Here is a 19,183-nt window from a genome sequence, read left to right on the forward strand (position 1 = left end):
ACTACTGAACTGTACACTTAAAAATGGTTAAGATGGTAAATTTTATGTTGTATGTATTTTACCACAATTAAAAAAATTTTTTTTAAATCCCCAAGCCTAAGAATTAGTCATTATTAACTTATAGCAATACATAGAATTTTATAACTGCACTGTCATTAATGTTATTATTACTAATAAACAGGTAGTAATTCCTGTCAGGTTAGGAATCCTATAGAACTCCTTGCAGTCCTAAGAACAACAACTTGCATTTATATAGCATATGACAACTTATATACACATCATTTGCTTATATTTTACACAGGGTTGACATTTTACCAAGAGGTTAGGCTCTGAAGTCAAAGCGTGTAACAAGAACTGTTCATGTTCAAATACCCTTGAAAACTCTTTAAATGCACAAATATTAATTGTGCAATCAGCCTGTACCAGACTAGGTACATACCATTAGGAAAATCACAAGCAATTTTATTACTGATGTAGACATATAGTCTCTCAGAAGTCGATGCAATCAAGTTCTCCAGCTCTGGAAGATGTCCTTGTTCCTTCAGTTAAGCACACAAAGAAATAATTGGCTGTACTTGGGGCTATGTTGTACACACAGATATATTTTAAAATGCTAATGGCAAGATGCTCGCAATATGAGAGGCACACAGAAACTGAGGACAAGCAAGGGAACATCAGATTTAAGTCTCCCAGCTCACACTGGCTTTGTGGCACAAGCAGACACTCATTAAGTGGCACTGTGGGTGGAATCGCCCCCACTCTCTAAATTGTCATCTATTTTTGTGTTTGCTAATTGTACACAGATAACTTTGAGTAAGTTAAGTTTTTTATTATACAACTCTGCCATATCACGTTTCATAACATTCTTATAAAAATATATTGTCACAATATATTTGCACAGATACACTTACTAGTTAACACTTACCTTGGCAAAGCTATCTTAATCACATACTCATGGATTGGCATAAAAATCTTTTAAAGAATTCCATGTGGGGGCCAGCCCCGTGGTGTAGTGGTTAAGTGCATGCACTCCGCTGCTGGCGGCCCGGGTTTGGATCCCAGGTGCGCACTCATGTACCGCTTGTCAGGCCATGCTGTGGTGGCGTCCCATATAAAGTGGAGGAAGATGGGCACAGATGTTAGCCCAGGGCCAGTCTTCCTCAGCAAAAAGAGGAGGACTGGCATGGATGTTAGCTCAGGGCTGATCTTCCTCACACACACAAAAAAAGAATTCCATGTGGACTGTTCATTATATCTTTTATGCGTCTTCCCATTGATTTTCACATTCCCTATGTGAGACTATGAAAGGTGAACTATTTCCCTAACAGACAAAATCTATGATCCTACAAACAGTGATTTATCTCGTGGTAGAATTAGAGAAAACATTGATCAATGCAATTTATATATCACTTCCTTGTTAACCAAGCTGACTCTATTTATCAATATGGCCCTTTTTTGTAGGAACAATTCTGCAAAATAAAAGGCTATCTGGAGGAAGAACTAGACTACCGGAAACAAGCGCTCGACCAAGCATATATGGTAGGTACAACAAGCAGTCAGGACACTCAAGAGTGTTTACAATTTTATTCTATCGAGTAAAGCATCCTATTTAAGTTGTCAGGCCGTGTACTTGAATAGACCAAAACATGCAGCTCATTTATCCAGTGGTTTCCAGTTCTAATTTTAGAACAAATATATCCCTAGCTCTTTGCTGTTGCAATATTCCTATAATACTTAATATTTCATTATACTTCATTTTTAAGAAATTAAATGTATGTCGCTATATAATATTTTAATGAAAGATTGTATAGCAGTGTAGATTAAAGAGAAGTTTTCTTAAATCAAATCCAGTTGTTTGGGAGCCTAATCTAGTGATGGAATAATAAAGTATTTAACGTTTGCTGTGTATATTTTTAATTCATTTCTTTCTGACAACAACCGTCTGAGGTATAGGTAATATTATTATTCCTATATTACTTATGAGGAAATGAAAACTTAGAGAGTGAAAGAACTCTGCCCATATTGGTAAGCGGGTAGTGTATCGATCTGACTGTAGACATGGCAGCCTTAACTACTATAATCCAGCCACAGTAAGGCAGGCTGTATCGGTAAATGGGCCATGCCTTTTTCTCTTCCACAGAAGATTATGCTGATTGGGGAGCACATTTGATCCATTTCCCTGTACCAAATTCATAATGCATAATTCCTAATATTGGACTGAGCTTACATTTCTTCTTTTTGTACACAAACACCACCCCCTCATTAATTTACAGTAATGACTCAAGAGAAAAAGAGAAAATTTGAAAGAGGAACATTTCACGGAGTTGCTAGTAGAGGTTTTTATAATGCTTTCCTGGAAGCAGCCTGAGTCACTTTTGGGAAACGAGTGAAGCACTTAGCCCCTGCTTGTAACAAAGATGAAATAGTGTTCCCCCTCCAAAATGAGTAAGAGATTCTGAGCATCGCTTGATAGGGAAAGGAGAAAATGAGTTGGTCACTAATTAGAGAATAAAGAAGGAGATTTTCCCCTCCCCTCTTACCCTTTTATCCTTACCTCTCTCCCAATACATGATAAGATTAAGCTGTGTGCTTATGTGTGCCATGACTGAGTACTCATTCAGACAACTACATTTGACTTTAAAAAGATGAGATCTGCTTAGTCCAGAACAAGAGCTAGGAAAGCATCCCTCACCGGGAAATGTCCATTCACCTCTGTCAAAGTCACAAGGGGGAAGATTATAGATTTTGGCAACTGTATCTGAAGCATGTTATACAAAAAAAAACCAACTGGGATATAAGCAGCAGTAGACGCTTCATCTAAAAAAGGGCAAGATTCAAGAAAGCATTTTATAGCCAGAGCAACTGTAAAACTCAAAAAACAGACCAATTCCAAAGACTGTATGCTATTTTTAGATCATATTTCCAATTTTTATTTTAAGAAAAAATATAGAGACCATAAGGCCATCTTTAAGTACAGAGCTGTGTCGTGTGAAAGTGAGGTGACATTTTGTGCATGAGATATATCTCCAATTTCAAGTATTTTATTCCAGCTTAGAACACTTCACAATACTTATCTGTAAAAGTATGGCCACCATGATAGATCTCTTTAAATATTTGAAGGGCTGTCAAATGGAAGAGAGGACAAACATTCTCAGCTACATTTGAGAATAGAAGAATGTACAGTTATTATAACAAAGTAAGGACTTTCTAAAAATGAAAGGTATGTGAAATGGACAGGATCCCAAGAAAGAAAACAAATTCCCCATCATCAGAGAAGTTCACATATTGGCTGGATGACTCTTATGGAATCTTATAAAAGCGATTATCAAAAGGCTAGTTAGGTTAGATAAGCTTTGAAATTTATTTCATTGTTATGATCCTGTAAAAAATAAATACATCCGTCCCCATATACACGTGTGTATATGTTCACACACCGCACATAAATGCTAAGTTACAAGGTTAGACTTTTCCAATTCTATTTGCCAGAGGATCCAGGAACTAGAAGCTACTTTGTACAATGCTCTGCAGCAAGAAACTGTTATCAAGTTTGGTGAATTATTAAATGAAAAACAGCAAGAGGAGTTGAGGACGGCAGTAGAAAAGTTACGGCGGCAGATGCTGAGGAAGAGCAGAGAGTATGACTGTCAGATTCTTCAGGAGAGAATGGAGCTCCTACAGCAAGCCCATCAGGTGAGGACTGAGTCACTACATCTGTGTAGAGTTGGTACTAAGCAAATGGGACTTAGTACTAAGTACATAGTATTGAGTATGGGTATGGAGAAGCCCAGGAGATATTAGCTGTTTTCAGAGAGTAAAATAAATATCTGTTGTTTTCCATCTTCACTCAAATATAGCATGACAGTTTTGTAATGATCCAATCTTAAGAAAATTGGCGTTTCAGAAGCATCGCATATTGCTACATTTTTGCAACTACTTTTTCATGAAATACCCTTTGAATTTCTTGGAGCCTGATTATCTCCCTTATGCAGGGAATTAGGACTCTCTCCAGGGCAGAAATAATGCTTCCCCTCTGTTACTCATCCCAGTCCATAACCTAGCCTGATCAAATAATCTGAACAGGGGGAAAGAGAACAAGGGCCTTTCTCTTTATTCCCAGAACAAACAGCAACAACAATAAAGGCTGGAAGCTGCTGCTTACTTCCTGGCATTTGCTGTATGTCAGGAACTAAACTCAGGGCTCCGCTGACATCATTTCATTTAATCTTCACAGTAGCCCACTAAGGTAAGTATTCTTATTATCCCAATTTAGGTGATAGTGATACTGAAGATAAGAGTGCTTAAGTGATTTGCCCAGGATGACACAGATAGTAAGCAACAGAGCCAGGATTCCAACCCAGGTCGGCCTGACCCCGAGGCCAGAGTGCATAACCACTGCACTACACTGTCTTATGCAGCTTAAGTCATCTATAATTTATATGATTCATCTAGACCAGCAAGGATCAAAAGAGTTACCCAATACTGATTGCTAGCCAAAATTCTTAATTCCAACTCTTAGTTCATGTCGTAGCTTGAAAGGTGAGGACTAGAGAGCCCTGGTCAAAAGGCAGATTCCGTAAGAATTCCAGATTGAAAGTGTCAGGCTGTAGTTTTTGGTACTCAGAAGCTGTAGCAAGCAACTGGTACAAAATCCAGATGGGCTATTCAAGAAGTAATGTGGTCATCAGAGATCAAGATGAGTGGAAAAGGAACAGGGGTTATTTTATGCCACCAATTTATGGGCAACATGACATTGAACACACTTCAGCTGTAGCCAGGAGCTTTGTGGATCTTTATAGGCTAACAGATTACTCAAGTTAACAGGGAACTCTGGAGCCATTTGTCTGAGAGATAATAAACACATCATGTTTGTTTCAGTGCCCCTTCAGATTGCATCACAAATGTTTGGGCTTAGACCCTGGAAAGAGTTTTTAAAGCCTTTAATAATAAACTCTATGGCATCATTGTATTACTGCAGACATCCTTTTCTATCAGGGAATGAAAGTGCCTCCTGCATAAATTTCTCATGCTGCAATAGCATTTAATTAATTTCAACAAATCAGGAGTTGTACTATGGAACCACAGAAGTGTTTATTTTTAAGATGGAAAATAGTTATCTAAATTTATTTATAATTAAAACCTTGTCGTCTCTTTTGAGTCTCTCTGTAATCAGCTAAGGTACTTCATTCCTCAAAGAGATGGTATTGCTTGTTTGAAGTTATCCAGTCTGATAGGTACCTTACATTTCTAAGCCTCAGAGTTCTACTGACATTTCTGTCTCCCAAACAGATGTTTATTAGAATATGCCTTTTCTAGTTATTTCTTACTCTTCTTCTTCCCTGTTAACCAGTAGCTTTGATTTGAGAGATTTATTCCAGAGGGCATTGGCCAGGATTTGTCATGCATAAGCATGTAATCTAGTCTAAATTCTAGAGTATATCACTAACCATTTATTAGACGTTTCTGTTTGAATGTTTCAGAGTGAACTCATATGAAACAAACATAAATATGCATTCTTATCCTTATTTCTCCCTTCTCTCCCCATCTGCCTTTCTTGGTCAGTAGAATTACCATATCCCAAAGCTCTCAGGCAGGAAACCCTTGAGTCTTCTTTGTCCTTTATCTCCAACAGTTAATGTAGCACTAAATCCAGTTGGCATTTCCGCTGAAATGTTTTTGAAGCTGGTCCAGTGTGTCCACACTTGTTACCCCAGGCACAGGCAGGCCCTTTCACTACTGCAACAGCTTCCAGGTGCTGCCACACGTCCTCTGAGGTAACCCAACTCCATCATCTATGCATTTATTCAGTCGGATGTTTCAACACACTTCCTAGGCATTAGATACCATGCTAGACAGAGAATTCACCATGGACCTGCCTTTACAAAACTTAGATCTATAGATGGAAACAAAGGAGATTAACACAAAGAAAAACGATTATGATATCTCGATAAGTAGCATGAAAGAGTTGTATGCAGTACGCCATGGGGACAACTTACAGCTCTCCTCTCTTCAGTTCATCATACCTGTCACTGCAGATTCTTCTCAGCTTTCCTGATGGTACCTTCTTCCTCAAAAGCCTCCATGATCCCCATTTCCAGTTGAGTCTAGTCCTATGCAGGCCCCGCCATTCCTTCATGAGCTGGCTGCTCCTCCCCACCAAAAACCTCCAGAGCATACCTTCCTCTCTACTCATGCAGGACTCTTGCTGATACCTCTTGGGCCATGACTTCCCACCTCCAAGACTTTGTTTGTATCATTACTCACCCTCAAATGCCCTTCCATGTCTGCTGCATTTATCCAGATGTTCTCATTTTTTCAGTCCCAGTCTAAGATCCACGTCCTTCAGGATGCTCTCCCTGATGAAAATAATGGACCACATACTACTGAAAGATCTGCTTTCCATATCCTGTTATACACTCATTCAAAACCATTTATTGAGGGCCTTCTTGTACCAGGTGCTAGGAATGTGGTGGCGGACAAAGATATAAAGGTCACTGCTCTCATCTGTCCTACAGATGAAGAGGGACAAAGCAACAACACAAATGAACAATGACAGAGGCAATTTCAGAGAGCAGCAATAAATGCTAGGAAGAAAATTATACAACGTGTGTGAGTTTGGGAATGGGACTGGCCACTTTAGACTGGCTAGTCAGAGCAGGCCTCTCTGAAGATATCTAAAACCCAAGGAACCAGCCACACAAAGATCTCGGCAAAGTGTCCCAGAAGATTGAGAGAGCAGGGGCTAAGTCTCTCTTGTGGGAAGGTTTGGAATATTCAAGGAACAGAGAGGCCATGTGGCAGGAGCACACAGAGCCGAGGTGAGGTTGATAGGAGGTGAAGGTTGAGAGGTACAGGGCTAGATCATGTAGGGCCTTGAAGGGATTTGGGTTTTATTCTGAGCACAACTTGGCCAACTCTCCCTTCTTTCTCTTCCTCACCCTTAAAACCCAGAGACTGCTGAGATCATTTCACATTTTAAAGATTCACACTAGTTGCTATACACGGATGTAGAATGGACCAGATTAGAAACAGCAAGAGCCAACGGTAAGCTATCACACCAGTCCTGATGAGGGACGACAGTGACTTGGTATACTTGGTGGCAATAGAGATTAAACTTAGGTAGAAAAGGGATCTGTTTTGGACCTGACAGTGTTTCCTATCGGATTGGATGCAAGTGGATGGGAAGGAAAAAGAAACAAAGCATGCGGTTGCAGTGAAATGTGAAATGATCTCGGCAGTCTCCGAGTTTTAAGGGTGTAGCGTAACTAACTCATTTAATAAATATGTATAGGCAGCTCCTTTGTACTAAACACTGTACTAGGTATTAGAGATTGGTGATGAAGTTGTACATGGTTTTCCCATTGTTTACCTTTTCTACTTAATTCGTTTTTCCCTGTTCGTGTTTTAAATTTTGTCTCCCCATCTGGACCTGATAGTTCTTTGAGATCAGGAACTAATTGATGCCTTATCTGTATTCTCTGTTACATCCAGCATAGTCCTGAGCATGTAAGAAGGTACCCAACAAGCACAGACTTGATGGCTGAATAGAAACTGCAATAATCTCACGTGTCCATGATTTTATAGCTATAATACCAGCCTCCACATCCAGTAGACATACCAAGGAATTACTTGCACACTCAAGATGAAAATATCTAGCAAATTTATCTTTTGCTGTGTAGCTTGGGAGCATAAACAGCACTATGGAAATATACACATCACACAATCATACACTATACACACACCATCAGCTTTCCAATCCCATTTTCTTCTCCAGCCTTCGTTGTCTTATAATTTCAAGGTCAGCCTTGGTGGTCTCTGACCAAAACACACCATCCTCTCCTGCACAAACCTCAGCCCCTTTCCTATAAAGCAGGATTTCTCAGTCTCTGCACTACTGACATTCTGGGCCAGGTGATTATAGTGGGCTGTCCTGTGTATCGTAGGATGGTTAGCAGCATCCCTGATCTCTGCCCATTAGATGCTAGTTGAAACCACCCCCTGCGCCCACCAAGTTGTGACAGTGATCAAATGTGATTCGAAAATGTCCAGACAATTAGATAGACGTGATGGTTGCACAACTTTGTAAATATACTAAAACCACAATTGTACACTTTAAAATAAACTAAGTAACTAACTTTTAAAAATGTCCAGACATTGCCAAATGTCCCCTGGGGGGCACAATCATCCCCAGTTGAGAACTACTGTTTTAGAGAGAGGGAGATCTGATTTCCAAGTTCAGATATTCTTTGTTCTAGCTTCCCTTTTTTCTCCCCACCTGGCATTATAAAAACCTCTCTTTCTATATTATCACCCCGTTTAGCTTCCAGTGTTTTCTTCTCAGACTCCAATTCTCTATTTTCTAATTATTCCCTAAAGAGGCATTAAATAACAAGCCTACACCGTGTGACCATGTGCTGTGAACATAAAAGGCCCTTAGATTACCAGAGAGAAATTTGAAGACTGTGTTGCACTTGCAAATAATTGTTTATGTGATGTTGATTTCAAATCTGTGCTATTTAAATTACTGGAATTTTGTTATATAGTTGATGGGTAAGTTCAAAGACAGTTCTGGAACTTTTTTGTCTTTAGGATTACTTGTGCTATTTTTGTTATGTTTGGTTTTTTCCCCTAATTTATCAGTTTCCTCCTTGGAATTTTTGTTGAAGTGTAATCTCTCCTTTGTTTTATGAGAACTGGCCAGTCGTGTTTTATGAGAAAATTCCATCCTAAAACAGAGTTGAAATAAGGTTAAAAAGAACGGGTAACAAAAAACAGGGGGATTGTTTATATTTGTGTGAGTCAGCTTTAGCCATATTTTACTGTGGTAAGAAACAACCAAAATCTCAAGCCACATGGTTTACAGCAAAGTTTGTTTCTTGCTCACTAGTTCTGGGACTTAACTGCAGTCTCTACAAGGATGTGGCATTCCCACATCTCACTGCAGTGCACATTCCACTGTGCAAAACAGGTCTCATGGCGAAGCCCAAGGACAGAGGGGCAGGGACTATACTTCTCCCAAAGGGAAGGGAGCTGCAGGGATTGCCCGGTAGAGAGAGGTGGCAAATATTTTTTAAATATGATCAATGACAATGATTTTCCACCACAAGTACCAGTAATTTTTGAAACATGCAACAACCTCTGGGTATGGAAAAACATATCTATGATGTTTCCAGCTGCTAGTGCTAATGTTAATGTTTTTATAGAAAGTTTCTGTTTTCTGATTGTTCTTGGTGAACAATCTTTTCTGTTCAACTTAATGCCCACTAACACTTTCTGGTTTTTTTTTTTTTTCTTTCTTCAGAGAATTCGTGACTTAGAAGATAAAACAGACATCCAGAAAAGACAAATAAAGGACTTAGAAGAAAAGGTATGTGTTAAATTTAATATCAATTTTTATTTTTATTTTTTTGATCAGAAAATAATACCGATTTCACTCACTGTGTGTGTTCTTTCTTTCTTCTCAGTTGTTGTGTATCTTGCACAGGCAGGTGTAGTCACAGTAAATGTAGACTTCACCCTCCGCCAGGCGCCAGGGTTCCAGCAAAGTTTCTGCCTTCAGTAACCTATAGTCTTGACATTTCTGCCTTTTTGTTGATTCCTATTCTTTTCTATATGTGTTTGGTTTTTTTTTTTTTACTTCATTTTCCCCTTCCTCATCTTCGTTTCCTTTCCAAAAGTTTCATTTGAGTTCTGTTATTCTCCTTTGCTCTTTCTTTTTAAAATCTTTGTAGCACCTTAAAAAAAATCTTTCCCATTATTATTCATAAAAAGCCCTTTCTTCTTTGTGCTGCAATTTCACCTCAATAATAAGTTCAGAAATGTAGATTGACACATAATTATGCCCTCATGTCACTTGCCCAGTGGTCTAAAAGAGGAACTGCTCCTTCCAAGTCGGCCAGCACTTTTTTGTGGTAAAGCATAGTAGTTCGTAAAGACGGCATTTGGTGGGGGAAGGGACAGGGCTCGGACAGGGATGCTGAGCAAGCTGCAATGAGTTAAACAGTCTTGCACAACATAGAATTATCCTGCCCAAGATGATAGGAGCACCCTGCTGAGGAACACAGCAAGGATGGCCAGAGGTTTTCTGTGGAGTTCCGGTCTGATTGACTGGAAGTAACTGCCTGAATCCCCGTGTTGCAAAAAAATATGGTTGTTTTGCAGTGTCTTCCATGGGCACCCAAGAAGAAAATAGCAAACCATCTCCCATTTCTGAGACTATGGTTAGAATTTGATTCATCCCAAATTGTTTCTATAATTGTCCATATATGTGAGATCAGAGGGAGCTGGGAGGGTCCAGTAGCCAGACCATCAGCCACCGGGCTTCTTATGTAGGCTGGGTCTTCAGGTACTTATTTGACCTTGGGTAAGTGACTTCACCCCCTGTGTCTAAGCCACGTCTATAAAATAGAGATTATAACACTAGCCCTCACCTCCTCTCATGAGTTCCCTGAGAAACAAATGAGGTCACTTATGTGAAAATTAGGAAACACTAAGAACGTCAGTCAAATTAAAAAGGTATAATTTTTAAAATTTCCAAACACAAAGTACACATCTTATGCAAAATTTGAAATTTTCCTCATTTCAGAAGTTTGCTAGTTAGTTCTGCAGAACTGAATGAGGCAAAGGTAAAGTGCATGAATCAAAGACCGAGTCTAATTTCCCAGCGTTGGGCAGGAATACCCACAGAAGGATTATTCCACAGCTTCTCTGGTTGTGAAAGGACATACCTAATGTCTTCCATGTTCCACATTTTTGAATGGCGAGTTCTTGGCTCTAGTCATTCTCTCTGCTAATTCATAAACAGTCCCGGGGCTGGCTCAAGGAGGAAGTTATGGTTAAGACAGTTCTGCTCCAGAAACTTTAGTTCAGTTTAGTTCTCATTCAACTGAGGAAAAATAAACAAACAAACAACGGAATTTTTTATATCTATCAATGTCACCACCCTAGCCATTCTCTTAATAAGCCCCACAGAAGTGTTGGGAGGAGAGGGATTAAGATTATGTTCACTGTCAGAATTTAGTGTGAACTTCTCATTTCATGGATCTGAACTTCCTAAATATTTATGATAATGGAGTAACATACTTAACAGGAAATAAGAGTCCTTTAGCTACCAAAGCAACATAGTCCATGTATCATAGTAAATTAAGCCGCTTCACAAACCATACAGTTGGTTTCTGATTAGAGATTTGAATGAGCTGTGAGGTTTATAACGCACCTTCTATTCGTTTGACCTCAATTCTCCTCGTCCACAAGCCTAGTAAAAAGGCTAAAGATCACTTATGTCAGAGATATTCTTCATTCTTTCCCTTGTGGAACTTGAACATGGCGTCAGGGTGCATACGGTATTCCTTCTTTGTTCCTAATTCCCATGCACACAGTTGGTATAAATCGGGTGATAACCACGAACATAGCAAAATCGCTTCAAATGTGCAGCACTTGACCATATCCAAAGCACTTGCACTTTCATTGTCTCATTTGATTCTCATAATTCTTCTATGAGACAGACACAGCAGATATCACAGTCCCCTTTTAGCTGGGAGAGATTAAACAGCTTTCCCAAGATCGTATAGACAGTCCATGGTAAATCAAGGCTAGAGGTCAGAGTGTCTGGCTCTTGAGTGCCACAGTCTGCCCACCGTACTGCATAGACTCAGAATCTCATTGCAGACTGAGTGATGGGGTTCTCCTCATGCCCAGAGAGGTAGTGTTGATATCTGACCTTCTCATAGGAATGGTAGAATCTTTCCATTTTTCTCCTTCTCCATCCTCTTCTGCTACATGTGCCATCATATCACTCTCCATCTTCAAGGACTGAAAAAAAAGGACAGAGTTTCTGCTTTTCAGATTCATAGAATAGTCGCCAATACATGGCTCTTAGCACCATATATATAATTTGTGCATACAATTTCACCATAGTGAAACAAGAGCCTGATAAGCAGTGGCATTAAATGACATATGCAAATAATATGCCCAATATGAGAATGCCATGCCATACATTACTCTTATTCAAAGATGTCATATCCAACAGAGTGATCCTAAAGTGTGATAACAAGGCAAAAGACTTTGTGACTCTATAAGAATAAATCACCAAGGAAATTGATATTTGAAAAAACTGACCTGATCTGTGACCTTTATAATTAGTATACGGTTGGTTGTATACCAGAGCTACACAAGTTATTTAACTGTTCAAGTACCTGCTTCTCCAGTGAAGGTTCTTGGTGAAGAGACAAATCAGAGTCCATTTAACTTCTATGAGTCAAATAAGGATAAATCTATCTCAGAAGCAGGACAGGCTGGAACAGCATCATGCATTCATTATCCAAAGTGTCCACTGATGGATGAGCATATCTCATACCAAGAGCGTGACCACACATCCTCCCTCATCCAGCACAGTTTGTACCTGTGGCCCTGATGGAATTACTAGTAGTGTTCCCTTTCCCCCTCAGGAGTGTCCCACTGTGGATAATTGATCGTGTTCACCCTACATATTCTTTCTGCTGTGCCTTAGTCCTAAAACCTAACACATTAACCAAACAATGATAGCACTGAGTGATTAAGTATATGCTCTGATCAATTTGTGTTTTCGAAATACCCTCCCACACATTAAAAGTAGGGACAGTAATATATAATAGAGTAGGACTCAGGAGCTCTAGGCTCTAGGCTTCACTATACCATGAAATTCTGTGAAATTAGTCTATTGATAAACTGCTCTGTACTTTTTTTCTCACTTATAAAATTAGAAGCTTAGACCAATTATCTGTAAGACCCCCCTCAGAATTCTAAAATGTGTATGTCAACGTTAGTTGAACACCGGTTATTCATTGCACTGCTGTGCCAGCAGATAAATAAAAGGTATGTTTATTTTAAACAAAATGTACTTGGTGTGTACGAGAGAAGTGGTCAGCCTTGAGCGATGTGGGAAAGCTGAGGTTTTGAACTGCCTGAATGGCACTACAGAAATTCAGATTTACGTAATCTTCTTCTTTTTCTTCTGCAGTTTCTGTTTCTATTCTTGTTCTTCTCTCTTGCCTTTATTCTATGGCCTTGATGTCAAGGTGCCTCTTAAAGGTAAGATTCTATTTAATTCTCAAAATGTGGTTTTAAGAGGTATTTGATGTGAAGGATGCTGCATATAGTAGTTACTATGCCCGTGTTTTAAGAAAATAAATACACTTGGTTTGGTTAGCTTAAATGCCATAAAATGAGAAACAGATTCAATCTATTTGGGTGATTATTAAAGACATAATGCAAACATGAAGTATGATGGAAATCAAAAATTTTTTTCCTAGTTAAGGTATTGCTTTGGGAAATCACAACGTCAATGGATCTCAGTAGTCTCATCGTAGGCTCTCATTACACAGAAAGAGTTGCTTCCTTATCTGCAAAGTGAAGAAATATGAGTATATTTTTAGTATCTCTTCCAGTGTGAAAATTATGATTCTGTAAATCTAACAAACTAAAAATGACTGATTTTTTTTAACCCTTTCTCCTAGTCGCTCTTCATCAGAACTCAGGAAAATGGGCTGTTAAGTGAAATTGGGTCTTGTTTTCAAATAAGATAATTTTCAATGTGAATTTAGGGAAAAAAATAAAAGAAGAATCCTATTATTACTAAATTATCAAGTCCATGTCCCATGAATACATATATAAAAATTCTTAATGATTCCTAATGCTATTAAAAATACAGATTCCAGGGCCTTCTGACTCAATAATCAGATTACAGGAGATGGAGGTGAGATAGAGGGTGGAAGAGGTGAAGAGCAAGGATTGATTTATATATATATTGTGAGGAGATCAGCCCTGTGCTAACATCTGCCAATCCTCCTTTTTTTTTTTTTTTTTTTGCTGAGGAAGACTGGCCCTGGGCTAACATCCACTCCATCTTCCTCTACTTTCTGTGGGGCGCCGCCACAATGTGGCTTGCCAAGTAGTGCGTCGGTGCACGCCCGGGATCTGAACCGGCGAACCCCGGGCCGCCACAGTGGAGCGCGTGCACTTAACCGCTTGTGCCACCGGGCCGGCCCCCAATATTTTTTAACAAGCATACTAGGTGTTTCTCATGTCTATCCAGGTAGAGAAACCACAAATCTTAATACCACTGTTCAAAAATGAGGAAGGGCTAGCTAGCTGCTATTCTAAATCCATTTATCATCGTCTGTGTCAACTTGAGTTACCCTATTAAGTTGTATTATGCAGGGATCTCTCCTGGACCTCGTGTTATTTAACATTTTCTATAGCAGGCTGAAAAATGGAGAGGAGACACTTTCTCTCTCCGCGGTGTCAAGTCTGTTACCTGGATGTGGAACAGACAAGCAAGAGTGCTTTGGCATGACCTGACACCAGGAGGGAGTCAAGCAGATGTGCCAAGAGAGTTTATATCCTCAGACAACCAACCCTCTGGCTATATTCTTTCTTCCAAAAGACTTTCTTTTCAGACTGACAATTAGCCTTTGTCTGGCAAGAAGGGTGGTAGCCTTGCGGCACATAATGAAGAAGACCGAGTCTCTTAAATTGAATGAGAATATCTAAAGGCAAACTGGTGAGATTCTCCAGGAAAGGATCAAAATGGCCAGAGCATCAGAAAACAAACAGCCCTTCCCCCAAAGAACAATAAATAAATAAAAAGAGCAAATAAAGTTCTGTGAGGCTCAAGTACTACGTAATGGTTTAGGGGAGAAAAATCAAACCTTATAAATACTAGCTAGAAAATGAGTAGATTTGAACATTAACATCAATAATGGCTAACGCTTACGTGCCAGGTGCTCTTTAAGCAGTAGATACATTAATCCTCACAAAAGCCCCTATAAAATAGGTGATGTGTTTATTCCTGTTTTTACAGTTGGAGAAACCGCAGCATGAGACTTTCCCCAGACCACACAGCTACAATTGGCAGGACTAGTATTTGTACCCAGGCAGCCTTACTCCAGAGTCCACTTTAACCACCATACTGCCTCACAAATGAAAGAGAGCATTTCTCTCGTGTGTTAAACATCATTTATGTTCATATATATCAGCAATCAGAAATGTCTTCTATTTGTATAGTACGTCTTAGCTATTGGGTTTTGAAATTACAGTGTGCTTGTCTCTATACCTTTTCCCATTTTTAATAATTCTTTGAGGGATATACATGATTTGACTTGCTTTTCCTCCAGAGTCACACAAATTGACACTTAATAATTGTCTGCTGAATAAAAGAACATAACGATAATTAATAAAAATATAGCAAATTGATGGGCAGATGGTTGAATGAATGAATAGCTGGGTAAATGAATGTGAAAGCAGATTTGTGACAGGTTAGATCAGAGCCCTGGAGAGCATAGTAATGTAATACCAAGGTAACTATCCAATTTGTTCTTTATATGTCATTTGGAGAATAACTTAAAAGAATGAGTGAAGAAAGAACACATAAACAAATATGTTCTCCCCCAGCTCCCTAGTGGGGTACCCTCCTTACTGGACTCAGGGCTTCTCCTCTAGACACTCATATAACTCATTCTCCACACAGCAGCCCGAGTGAGTTTTAGGAAACACAAATCTAATCATGCCCCCTTCCTGGGAAAGCATCACCAATAGGCTCAAATCCCAATTCCTTAATGTGGCCAACAAAGCCCTGTATGGTCTAACCGCAGACAATCTCTCAGGCTTCGTGTTGCTCCAGGATCTCCCTTGATGAGCCACACTCCTTCCTGCCTTCCACAAGGGTTTACCCACACAGTCCTTGTGCACAGAATACTTTCCCCCCCACTTTATCTCATAAACACCTACTCTCTCATCCTTCAGATCTCAGCTCACTTGTGATTCCCTCAGGGAAGTCTTCCTTGATTTCACTTCTGGCCAAATTTTACATGCATTTGGGTTTTTGTTTTTGTTTTTTTTAATTAATGTCTCTCTCCCTCATTGTATATAAGGTTCATGAGGGCATGGACCATACGTGTTTTCTTCACCCTTGTATCACAAATACCTAGACAGTGCCTAGCGTGTAGTCGACAATCAATAAATACTTTTTTAATGATTGTGATATTATGATAAGGAAGACGAAGAGGATATCCTGTTTTGCAGTTGAAGAAGTGCATTGCGTATCTGTTATTTTATTTAATACTTACAACAACCCTGCAAAATAGTATACTATGATAACTCTCCAAACATTGATTTCCTAATATAAAAAATTAGTAAGTAATAGCATCTACTATTTTTCTGAGGATTAAGTGATATTATAAGCAAAGCAAGCAGTGCAGTACCTGGCACACAGAAAAGCTCATTAAAAGCCAACTTCCTAGGACGCTCATTAAAAGCCAGCTTCCTAGGACATACCAACCATTCTGTCTTGGATCATACATTCCGATATGTGCTTCTATCTCTCTGGACCACATTTTCCACACCATCGTGAACTGGTTAATATCCATTTGTCCTTCCCATCTCAGTGTAAAATCGGGGACTCAGGCAAGCCTCCCATGATCCTCTGGTTTCAATTAAGTTTCATTCAATATTATCTGTTTTCCCCTCTAGGATTCTCATAGACCAATTACCTAACAATCCTCAGTGTCAGTTTTCTCATCTGTAAAATGGAGGTAATAATAACTGCTACCATTTATGGAACACTTTACTATATGACAAATTGCGTATGAGGGTGATGGAGGGAGAGGTGTCAGGAACGGCCCTTAGGGTCCTGGATGGTGTAACGGGTTGGGTGGTGGTGCCCTGTAGAGAGATATGGAAAGCAGAAAGAGGGAGTGACTGCTGTTCGTGATTTTTGGTTCTTTGTGATACTAAAGAACAGGAGTTAGCTAGTTTGTTAATCAATATGCCTCTAAATGTGTGATCCATAACGATCTAAACCACCTTCTAGCAGTTGGAAAACCCTAAAGAATAATGAACAGAAGTAGCCTAACAATTGATCTCAACAAATATTTGCTAAGTGTCCTCTATGAACCAGGAAGTGTAGTAGGTACTTAGATACTAGGGTCACAAGTCAGAAGTGGCATCACTATATTCACTGACTTAAGACCGGTGGCATGTAGTCAACTCTCAGAAACGAGAGCGGGAATCACTGTTCTACGGAGGAGGAAAGTAAAGCTCCGTGCTGGTAAGCCATCCATTCACAAGAATCCATGAGATTCTGTAATATCCAGAAGGGCCTTCTGAATGAATTTATATTCTATACCGTTTTAGTTAGAGTGTACTGACATTTAGCTCACTGAAAATTGGCCATCTCTGGTGACCCATTGAATAACACTTCAGTTATTCAGATGCCAATTTGAATAAATATGGCTTTGCTGTAGAAATCATAGTTCCTTTTACAGATACTCACTTGACAGAAATTTAACATTCTGGGAGACTGTCTGTAAGTCCATTTGTTTTTTTAAAACCAACATGGTTTTACTCAAATGATGGGCTTTACTTCAGTTGTGACAGGCAGAAATGATGCATATGTGCTGAAACAGAATTGAAGATTTATCTCTGAGAATATACAAATTGAAAGTTTGCAAGTAAAAGACTTTTTGTGTTGGCATATTTGTTTTATATATACAAATACTATATATATATATATGTTTATGTATATACACACACCTTAAAGCATCTTTTATGTACATTCAGATCAGTTCTCTTCTTTACAGAGAATATGGGGATATTATAGTTGTAATTAGTTGTTTGGTGCTCTCATCTCAGTGGACTATAAATATGAACACAGTCTGTTTTCTCAAAACATGGCTTTCACTCAGGTTCTGTCTTATTTCCCTCTCTCAATAAATCTTAGGTTAGTTTCCCAATTTTTTAGTCACCTTCGGTTCTCGAAAATCTAGCCCAATTTAAAAATTCAATCTCAGACTGTTTCATCTCATTTCTTCCCCTCTCCGCAGTGGAGGAGGAGGTTCATGCCTGGCTCTAAGAGATCTCTTCCCCTTCCTTCTTCAAGGCTCAGCTCTTCTGGAGGGCAGGGAAGAGGAAGAGGGAAAGCCATATGTGCTTCTCAACTCCACTGGAGTGGCGTGGCCCCCTCCCTGGTGGTCGATGCTGTTTCTCTGGCTATTACTGACCAGCTCTTTATGTCTTTTCTATGAGAGGTGATCAAAGACTGGCCATTTGGGAGACGTATGTGTGAGTTCTTCAGGAGCTGTGCAGGGCATGGCCGCTGCACTATGCCCTGACAGGCTGAGGCCCAAGCTCCTCCACTGCCACTCTGAAGCCCATCACTGGTGGTACCAGCCCTCCCTCTCCAGTTCTCTGCCCAGAGAGACAGAGGAGGATGAGCAATAGGTGAGCGTTGCTCTGTGTTTGAGCAACAGAATGCAAGACTCCTTAATGCAAGCACCACCAATCTCTATTTATGCCTTTTGGCGTGCTCCCCTCCCTCCCATATTATACTCTCATCCCAACCACTGCGCTTTCTTCCTCTCGTTCTCCTCTGTGACTCTTTCACTCTTTCTTCCCAGTCTAATCTAGTCTTTGGGAGCAGACAAAGTGGCTCTGCAAATAGGAATTCCAAATATTTCTGACTTGCACCATGGTGGGAATTTCTTTGAATCTTTAATTTGCCTCTGTGTGGTGGACTGGAAGTGTCCTTGGGGTCCTAAGGGGCTCCTTTTCCAGCACTTTGGATCTTGGTCACCATTTCTGGGGTACCAGTAAAATCCTGCTACAGAATTATTATCTTTATTTTATAGATGGGGAAATTAGGCTTAGAGAAGTAAAATAACTATGTCCTTGGACATACAGTGAGAAATGGAAATCCCATCTTCTCCATCCATGTCATTCAGACTCTAAAGGCCACGTCCTTAAGCAGCACATGATAGCATGTCCTCTGTGCCATTTCCAGCTTTCACTGGAAGAGAGCATTAGGTCCTAAACTTCTACCCAAGTGAAAACCCAGACAGTGGACTTAAAGAGGAACAGGGCTAGGAGTCCTGCCTGGCATAGCCCAACAAAGTACCTTTTCAGGGACATCTCTGGGGCCTACCAGGAAACCTGTGTGGCAGAATTTCCAAGGAATCCCCAGGTCAGGACCTTAGGGTGGAGACCACCTGCCATTGGATACAATTGTTGGGGAGGAAGTATGACATAAAAGTAAGTAAGTCACTGAAGGGCGTGGACAAACCTGCTTTTAAAATAATATCTTAAATTGATATTTGGGAGCATGATGGTTCAGTTGCGCTTCTTAAGGCACTGCCTTGGAAAGCCCCAGAGGAAA

The 19,183-nt window shown here is 39.8% G+C and overlaps 1 protein-coding gene across 2 annotated transcripts in view; it reads left to right on the forward strand.

Moving 5' to 3' along the window:
• The window catches only part of JAKMIP2 (janus kinase and microtubule interacting protein 2), a 176,569-nt gene that overhangs the window by 151,451 nt on the left and 5,935 nt on the right, over positions 1–19,183 (forward strand). The window contains exons 18-21 of one of the 2 annotated variants that reach the window (XM_004420005.3): positions 1,462–1,539; positions 3,487–3,690; positions 9,299–9,364; positions 12,995–13,065. In XM_004420005.3, coding sequence (XP_004420062.1) covers positions 1,462–1,539; positions 3,487–3,690; positions 9,299–9,364; positions 12,995–13,045 — 399 coding nt within the window. In that variant the 3' untranslated portion in view covers positions 13,046–13,065. The remainder of the gene's footprint in view (positions 1–1,461; positions 1,540–3,486; positions 3,691–9,298; positions 9,365–12,994; positions 13,066–19,183) is intronic. The other variant, XM_087429595.1, reaches the window with a different exon arrangement.

Source organism: Ceratotherium simum, chromosome 4 (assembly GCF_057802395.1).
Source record: "Ceratotherium simum simum isolate JZ-2026a chromosome 4, ASM5780239v1, whole genome shotgun sequence".
NCBI classification, from domain to species: Eukaryota; Metazoa; Chordata; class Mammalia; order Perissodactyla; family Rhinocerotidae; genus Ceratotherium; species Ceratotherium simum.